Source organism: Colobus angolensis, unplaced genomic scaffold (assembly GCF_000951035.1).
Source record: "Colobus angolensis palliatus isolate OR3802 unplaced genomic scaffold, Cang.pa_1.0 Scaffold185, whole genome shotgun sequence".
Lineage (NCBI taxonomy): Eukaryota > Metazoa > Chordata > Mammalia > Primates > Cercopithecidae > Colobus > Colobus angolensis.
The window spans coordinates 3576493-3585822 of record NW_012114988.1 but is presented as its reverse complement, the minus strand read 5'-3'; the positions used below and the strand labels follow the sequence as shown (position 1 = coordinate 3585822).

The 9330-nt window shown below is 47.2% G+C and overlaps 1 protein-coding gene across 1 annotated transcript in view; it reads left to right on the top strand.

Annotated features, from left to right (window-relative positions):
* The first annotated feature begins 2478 nt into the window (after positions 1–2478).
* LOC105510275 (neuroblastoma breakpoint family member 9-like) overlaps positions 2479–9330 on the top strand; it is a 28652-nt gene continuing 21800 nt past the window's right edge. Inside the window, exons 1-6 of the mRNA XM_011939954.1 lie at positions 2479–2713; positions 3943–4045; positions 4889–5103; positions 6166–6226; positions 6687–6898; positions 7945–8154. Of these exons, the coding sequence (XP_011795344.1) occupies positions 2479–2713; positions 3943–4045; positions 4889–5103; positions 6166–6226; positions 6687–6898; positions 7945–8154 (1036 nt within the window). The remainder of the gene's footprint in view (positions 2714–3942; positions 4046–4888; positions 5104–6165; positions 6227–6686; positions 6899–7944; positions 8155–9330) is intronic.

The window sequence follows — 9330 nt, the reverse complement described above, 5'->3', positions numbered from 1 at the left end:
GCCTCAGCCTCCTGGGTAGCTGGGATAACAGGCGCCCGCCACCATGCCTGGCTAATTTTTGTGTTTTTCGTAGAGACAAGCTTTCTCCATGTTGGCCAGGTTGGTCTCTAACTCTTGACTTCAAGTGATCCACCTGCCTTGGCCTCCCAAAGTGCTAGGATTACAGACATGAGCCATGGCCTGACCTCAACCATTTTTATTCTTTCAGAAATGTGATTGATAATAGTAAAGCTGCACTTCTCACGTGCCTGAAATACCCCTCATTGTCTTCTTCAGGTGGCAAGGGCTCTGGAACAGCCACATAAAGGTAAGGGCAATATTTTTTTTCATTGATTGATTGGTTGATTGATTTTTTTCTCTTAGAGGGGTTAGCATCCATGTATCTGAAATTGAAATTCAAGAGGAGAGACAGACACCTGTACTAGTTTTCTCTTGCTGCCAATTATCACATTACCACAAACCAGTGGTTTGAAACCACAAAAGTCTGGAATGAAGTGGCTGGGTTCTCTGATCAGAGTCATGTGAGGCTAAAATCCAGGAATGGGCTGGCTGTGTTTTTTGCTGTTTTTTTTTTTTTTTTTTTTTGAGACAGAGTCTCGCTCTGTTGCCCAGGCTGGAGTGCAGTGGCCGGATCTCAGCTCACTGCAAGCTCCGCCTCCCGGGTTTACGCCATTCTCCTGCCTCAGCCTCCCGAGTAGCTGGGACTACAGGCGCCCGCCACCTCTCCCGGCTAGCTTTTTGTATTTTTTAGTAGAGACGGGGTTTCACCGGGTTAGCCAGGATGGTCTCGATCTCCTGACCTCGTGATCCGCCCATCTTGGCCTCCCAAAGTGCTGGGATTACAGGCTTGAGCCACCGCGCCCGGCCAGTTTTATCATTTTTAAAATGAAGAAACTTGACAGATTTTCATTATGACACAGAACGTCAAGTCTCCCAGACCCCGGAAAATACATTTACTTAAAGCTGTTGATACATCTCAAAGCAGTATCCTTACAGTGTCATTGGAGGACAGTGCGGGCTGCAGTGAGGCACGCCTTCAAATGGGATTGATCCAGTCCTCATTCCTTCACTTCCACATGAATGCTGAGCGGCCCAGGATCACACCCAGTGCACCCACAATTCAGGCAAGTCCAGCAGCCAATCCTAGGAGAGCTGGGCTACAGAACAGTCTCCCAAGTTCCAGGCTCAGAAAACTTCGGTGGGGATGGAAGCTGAGAAAGTGAGGAGGTGGCTCAGGGGATTGCTCTTTCCTACTCATTCCTCTCGTGTCAAACTAACCTTCTGCTGCACCACTGAGGATCACCAACCAACCCTGACCACAACCTTGATCTTGCCATGGTCTGTTAGTGAAATGAAACCAAAAATGAATGATGTGAGTCCAACTCAACAAAATATATATCAAAACATATTCCATAAGAACCGCTCATGGCCCTGTTCTTTCCAGTATATGGGAAAACAGAAGGGAAACAACCAAATAGCATCAGGTTTACGAAACTTCCTAAGATAGATGGTCATACATGCTTTCAGGAGATCTCTATATACATGAGTTTGATCACTTGATACCTTGAAAAGAGCTCTTGAGGCACTAGAATGACATCCACAATTGACAAGTATGAAATGTGGTGCTCAGTGCCATTAAAATACAAATCAACCCACATAGAGGAAGAGCTTTGGACATAGGGATGTCAAGCTGGTCTAGAGTGTAGTGAAAAGCCAAGATGGTGCCCCAGTAAGAAAAAAATCAACGTAACAATGAGTTGCAGCAAGAAGAATACTGAGACAGGAAAGAAAACATTTTAAAAAAATGAATTATTCATTCACTTTCTAGTGGATAGAGAAAAAACTGCAGAAGATGCAGAGGATATCAGTGCAGGCTAAAAGTTTCATATCTTACACTTGTAGAAAAGGCTTAAGATTGGTTTTAACTTAGAGCAGGTGGGGTGACTTCATGACTGCCATTAAGAAAATATAACCTGCTGGGAAACTGTTTCTGCCTTGATGATGTTGTGCAGACAAGAGATAAACAGTGAGGAATGTGCTTAGATGTATTGGGAAAGAGATGGGTCTGTGGCATTGTCACAAAGGTACGTGAATATTGAGAGTGAATGCTGAAGGAATGAGCCCATTGGTGGTGACCCTTAGGTGAGACCAGGGTGCCTGTGTTTCAGCCAAGCCGGGGCAATTGGAATGCAGACTCCTAAGATTCCATGACACCCCCACCTTCTAATTCTGTTATTGCAACTGCAGACCGTTGCCTGGCACGCTGGCCACAATCTTCCTCACTCTTGTGAGACTCTGAGCGACTGGCAGTGCCTTAGCTGTGAACTCAGACACCTGGAACCTCGTTTTTGTGGTTAAGGATCGTAAAGTGCTGTGGGGACTGATCTCGTTTTTCTCAACAGTAAGTTAAGAATTTCAGTTACTGACATCCCTCAGTCCTGATTCAACCTATTTGATTTCACCAGTTATTAACCCATCATGTGTTTGGGATTTTTCTCCCTAGTCCCTGGCTCCACCTCTTCTGCTACAGACGTCAGCATGGTGGTATCTGCGGGCTCTTGGCCCAGTGAGAAGTCAGAGATGAACACTCTAGAAATCAACGAGAAATTGCGCCCCCAGCGGGCAGAGAACAAACATCAGTTCATAAACACCAAGGAGAAATGTCTTGTAACTCAAGTGGCCTACTTTCTGGCCAAGGGGCAGAACACTTACAGTAAGTTCCATAGGCTCACCATCACGAAAGTGATAAATGATGTCCTGTCTTCTCTCTGAGAAACTGAATTCTCTCTCCATCAGAAGTAATGTAATCCTTTCCGCCCTTCTACGAAATTAGAAATGGGTATTTTCACATTGTGTTAAAGTTGGAAGACAGAGGTACCAAAGTATTTTGAAACTTTCCATGTGTGCAGTCAGGTGGGGATGGGCCTAGAGTTAAAATCTCAGTTATGGTTTCAGACACAGGCACAGAATGACCTGTTTTCTCCAAGAGGCTAAATCATGTTTTCAAGAATCCTCTCTGTACCATATACTATCCGGCAGACAAATAACATCTATTCTGTTGTTCTAAATGTCTCGGGCTAGTGAACTTTTATTCAGTTCAAGCTTCTGTTGAGGCCCAATAGGCAAAGCTCTGTTCTAGGGACCCTGAGGGAAATGTGGTGATAGTACACAGTACCTGCTGTGAGGGGCGTCAAGAGGAGTCTGCTCCTAATAGAACCTGTGGTATCTGTAACCGACAGCATCAAGAGCAGGGAGTAGGGGCTGTGGAAGGTGGCTCAGTCTTGTAATCCCAGCACTTTGGGAGGCTGAGGTGGGTGGATCACGAGGTCAGGAGTTTGAGACCAGCCTGGGCAACATGGAGAAACCCCGTCTCTACTAAAATTACAAAAATTAGCTGATCGTGGTGGTGGGCACCTGTAATCCCAGCTACTCGGGAGGCTGAGGCAGGAGAATCCTTTGAACCCAGGAGGCAGAGGTTGCAGTGAGCCAAGATCACGCCATTGCACTCCAGCCTGGGCGACAGGACCAGACTCCTCAAAAAATAAACAAACAAACAAAGGCGGAGAGTACCCTGGTGTGAGGGAAGTCCTACTTCCTGGGGAACAGGCTTTTGTTCCTAAAGAGGAAGAAAGTTCGCACCCAAGCATATGTGGAAGTAGCAGTGCAGTGTGCAGAGCAGGAACCCTGGGCCTGTCACCTGGGCTCCATCCAAGTAGCTTGTCCTGTCTGTCCCTCGGTTTCTCTTTCTTCGTCTCTAAATTTTGGAGGATGAGATGCCGTAAAGTTGAGAGACTGAAGAGTAAAGAGGTGGAATTCCCTGCGTAGAGCCTGGTGCTGGGGACAGTTATGTCCTTGGGATGGACCTGGCTCCTGCCCTGTAGGCAGTGACCACCGCTGTGTGTCCAGCTTTTCACTGAGGCCAGTATGTCTGTCTTTTCTCAGACTATGAAGAGTGCAAAGACCTCCTAAAATCTATGCTGCGGGATGAGCTTCAGTTCAAGGAGGAGAAGCTTGCAGAGCAGCTCAGGCAAGCGGAGGAGCTCAGGTGAGGGGGCCCTATGCATGCAGGTGGGCAGGTGTGTAAATCTCTGAAGCAGAGCAGCTCGGCGGGTTGAAGTAAGAGCTAAGCTGGGTCTGGGGAAGAGCAGGAATTGCCATGGCAGGCTCACAACACACAAAGATTTATGAAACAGAGAACAAGGATAATAATAAGTTATGGGTTGCAGTTGTTTCAAAGCGCCTTGATTTCTCTTTTTGAAAGAAGTAATTGTTGAGGTGAAATTTGCATAACACAAAATTAACTAAAGGAGTGGGAACCACCCGGCAGCATTGAGTGTAATCAAAATGGTGCGCCATCACCACCCCACTTACCCTTAGTCAGAATCACCTCCTGACTGACTGCGGCTTCTTATCCTTTCACTCAATCAATGTTGCCTTCTGGAACCTGTCATTGTTTTCTTCTTTCATCTTTTCAATTGGCCCCATCTGCACCTGGCCTCATTTCTGTCCATGGCTTTGTGTCTAGTGACTGCGAGATGCACTGTGTGCATTTTCACATGGAAATGTCCATGGCCAGAGTGAGGAACTGAAAGGATGGATGTCTTTTTGAAAGCGAATAAGGAAGACACCTACTTTTGTTTACAGAAGGGAAAGATGAATGGAAACATCGTGGAGGATCTTACAGGAGCCCTCTCTGATATAGAGGAAGCCTGTAAACCATATTTTCTTCTTTCTCTTGACCACAGACATTTCCTTAAACATGTGCTGACCTTCTCCTTGGAGGTCTCCTTGACGACATTGTCTCAGAAACCTCTGTGGCAATATTTGATCTTTGATCTTATCACTCACCCTTTTCCACTGTTAAATTTTCTCTACTATCTCACCTTAGGCAATATAAAGTCCTGGTTCACTCTCAGGAACGAGAGCTGAGCCACTTAAGGGAGAAGTTGCGGGAAGGGAGAGATGCCTCCCGCGCATTGAATCAGCATCTCCAGGCCCTCCTCACTCCGGATGAGCGGTCCAACTCCCAGGGGCGGGACCTCCGAGAACAGCTGGCCGAGGGCTGTAGGCTGGCACAGCACCTCGTCCAAAAGCTCACCCCAGGTAAAGTTTCCACAGGACCATGATGACCCAAAACCCCCGACTTATGAGAGATTCCAGACCGCCGTACTTTCACAATGACAGTTGTATCGGTGGTGTTTTTTTCCACTAAACATATGTGGCCATGACATGACCAGGACTTCCTGGGTGAGTTCAGAGATGGGAAACCCTGCAAGCCATGGGGTTGGAGGTCACAGTATTGCGAATGTCCCTCTTTCCTTGATGGAAGATGGTGTTTGGAGCCAGAGGCAACATCTCTATAGTTGTAAAGAAGAGGAAAGAGGCTGTGACAGGAGGGTGCCTATTACAGTGAAAAGAGCTCTGGACTAAGAATGAAGGTTCCCAGCTTGTGTCTTTGACAATGTTCTTAGTAACTGTCGGTGACTGAGTGATTTTTCCCTCGTGAGATTCTCTCTCTCCATCTGCAAAGGCAGGCACATTGTCTCTTGCAAGGTTCTGAAGCATCCAAATGTGGGAACACTTGCGACTGCTTTTGAAAATGAGATAAAGCCCCTCGGCATGTGGTGTTGGAGAAGGCACTTGATGTGGGGGCATTTGGTGGTAGGAAGTGCTTCAGACTGGAGCAATCTCCATGGAGAGCATGTCCCTGAATAACGCAGGAGAAGCCACATACAGGGCCTGTGAAGTCTCCTGATGCATAGACGACTGTGGGGCAAGTTTGACCTATCCTAAGAGAAAGAATTAAGTTCGAAATGCGAACTGTGACAGGACACCAAGCCTGTGCCTGGGAATCAGATCTGTGGTGGGATGATGGAGACAGCTGCCAAAGTCCAGAGAGAGGCTGGGCAAGTCCCCCAGTGATATGGGGAGCAAAGGGTCTTTTCAATGTTTGGCCACATCTTGATGGTGGCTCTCCAGATCCGAAATGCATTGCCTGATGGATCAGGAAACCATGGCAGGGCATTTTGTTAAAGATAAAACATGAGAGCTTTCAGTTGAAAGGTGACCCATGCCTAAATGTCCATCTCTCTGTGCACATTGGGTTGACTGTGCTTGCAGAGTGTGAAGTGGGAAATAGCTGAACGAACACTTCTGTATTTACAGAAAATGATGAAGATGTTAAAGTTGAGGAGGCTGAGAAAGTACAGGAATCACGTGCCCCCAGGTAACCCTGAATAATCAGGAGCAAGTAATGGGTTTTGACATATGAAAAAGGTCTAAGAGGCACACCCTCTCTGGCATCTACAATGGGCCACAAGCCTGCATTCCCTTGGCCACAGTATGTGAAATTCAACCCAACTTAGACTCAGGGTGTGGCAGCTGTTGTGTTTCTCTGTGTGTGGTGAGTGTCGTGTCTGTACCGTACAGGGATAGCTGAGTCTTCATCCTCCTCAGCTCCTATCTGTCCAGTGCAATGAACACCAGTTGCTCTCTTCCTCTCTGTCTCCCATGGCAGCCATGCTCTGTTGCAGAGAGAAGAGGATTGCCTGTTCCCTCTTAAAGGGAGCCTCCTGTTTGCTTTCTGTGACCACTCTCCTAATGCCTCCTGTCAAAACTGGCTAGGACTCCCTGGGGTCCAATCCCTCTGTGTTTAATCTTCTGGCATCTCTATCTCACCTCATCAGGGAGGTACGGAAGATTGAAGAAAAGGAAGTCCCTGAGGACTCAGTGGAGGAATGTGCCGTCACTTGTTCAAATAGCTATGGCCCTTCTGAGTCCAGCCAGCCTCACAAGAACTCCAAAATCACATTTGAGGAAGACCAAGTGGACTTGACTCTGCTTATAGACCGTGAATCGTCTCCTGATGGACGGCAGGATGCTTTAAACCTTGTCCCAGGTAGCCTCTGTTTTCCTTGTGTCTCATACCTTGTCTAGGCTACGGAAGATCCACTCTGAGTACAGGCTGTATAGGTACATGTTGGTTTACTCAGAAACTTGGATGGAGCTAGGTGCAGTGACTGACACATATATTCGCAGCACTTTGGGAGGCCCAAGTGGGAGGATCATTTGAGTTCATGAGTTCAAGACCAGGCTGGAGAATATGGTGAAACCCATCTTTACAAGGAATACAAAACATTAGCCAGGTATGTTCCTTTGCCCCTATAGTCCCAACTGCTCAGGAGGCTTAGGTGTGAGGATTGGCTCAGATGATCCTCCCACTCTCATTCACTTCGCAGGCTAGACTCTCTCGTTTTCATTGGCTTTTCTTAGGTGTTAATAAGAAGTCTCTGGCCAGGGTCGCTGGGCTGACATCTGTAATCCCAGTACTTCGGGAGGGCGAGGTGGGCGGACCACCTGAGGTCAGGAGTTCGAAAGCAGCCTGGCCAACATGGCGAAATTGCATCTCTACTAAAAATACAAAAAATAGCTGGCAGGGTGGTTGGCGCCTGTAATCCCAGCTACTTGGGAGGCTGGTGCACGAGAATCACTTGAACCCAGGAGGCAGAGGTTGTAGGGAGCTGAGATGGTGCCACTGCACTCCAGCCTGGGCAACACAGTGAGACTCCCTCTCAAACAAAACATAAGAAACCAAAAGCAAACAACCAATCAAACAAAAATTTAACGAAACAAAAAACAGTCTCTTGAGCTACACAGAAACATTGGACCCTCATGGGGTAAAAAGGTCAGAGCCCAGCCTTGTTTTATAGAAACTTCTAAGTAAGAAGAGGGTGGAAGTGTTTGTGTCCTGGTTTCAAGGTGACTGCGTAGCTCAGACGAGTTGACTTAAAGGAGATCAAGAGTGGAGATGAGAAGAGTGAAACCAGGGAAACAGCATCTTCAAATCAGTGGACAAGGCTGTCAGTGACATCCCTCAGTCCTGATTCAACCTATTTGATTTCACCAGTTATTAACCCATCATGTGTTTGGGTTTTTTCTCCCCAGTCCCTGGCTCCAGCTCTTCTACCACAAATGTCAGCATGGTGGTATCTGCGGGCCCTTGGTCCAGTGAGAAGTCAGAGATGAACACTCTAGAAATCAACGAGAAATTGCGCCCCCAGCGGGCAGAGAACAAACATCAGTTCATAAACACCAAGGAGAAATTTCTTGTAACTCAGCTGGCCTACTTTCTGGCCAAGGGGCAGAACACTTACAGTAAGTTCCATAGGCTCACCATCACAAAAGTGATGAATGATGTCCTGTCTTCTCTCTGAGAAACTGAATTCTCTCTCCATCAGAAGTAATTTAATCCTTCCTGTACTTCTAGGAAAATAGAAATGGGTATTTTCACATTTTGTTAAAGTTGGAAGACAGAGGTACCAAAGTATTTTGAAACATCCATGTTTGCAGTCAACTGGGGACAAAATCTCAGTTATGGTTTCAGACACAGGCACAGAATGACCTGTTTTCTCCAAGAGGCTAAATCATGTTTTCAAGAATCCTCTCTGTACCATATACTATCCGGCAGACAAATAACATCTATTCTGTTGTTCTAAATGTCTCGGGCTAGTGAACTTTTACTCAGTTCAAGCTTCTGTTGAGGCCCAATAGGCAAAGCTCTGTTGTAGGGACCCTGAGGGAAATTTGATGATAGTACACAGTACCTGCTGTGAGGGGCGTCAAGAGGAGTCTGCTCCTAATAGAACCTGTGGTATCTATAACTGACAGCATCAAGAGCAGGGAGTAGGGGCCATGCAAGGTGGCTCAGTCTGGTAATCCCAGCACTTTGGGAGGCTGAGGCAGCTGGATCACGAGGTCAGGAGTTTGATTCCATCCTGGGTAACGTGGAGAGACCCTGTATCTACTAAAATTACAAAAATTAGCTGGGCGTGGTGGCGGGGGCCTGAAATCCCAGCTACTCGGGAGGCTGAGTCCGGAGAATCCTTTGAACCCAGGAGGCAGAGGTTGCAGTGAGCCAAGATCATGCCATTGCACTTCAGCCTGGGAGACAGGGCAAGACTCATCAAAAAAGAAACAAACAAAAACAACAGAGAGTACCCTGGTGGGAGGGAAGTCCTGTTTCTTGGGGCACAGGCTTTTGTTCCTAAAGAGGAAGAAAGATGCACCCAAGAATATGTGGAAGTAGCAGTGCAGTGTGCAGAGCAGGAACACTGGGCCTATCTCCTGGGCTCCATCCAAGTTGCTTGTCCTGTCTGTCCCTCCGTTTCCTCATCTGTTCATAGGGTGAAGGGGTGGCCTGCCCCTCCACACCTGTGGGTGCTTCTCGCTAGGTGGAACGAGAGACTTGAGAAAAGAAATAAAGACACAGAGACAAAGTATAGAGAAAGAAAAGCGAGGCCCCAGGGGGCCAGTGCTGTGCTTCCAGAGGAC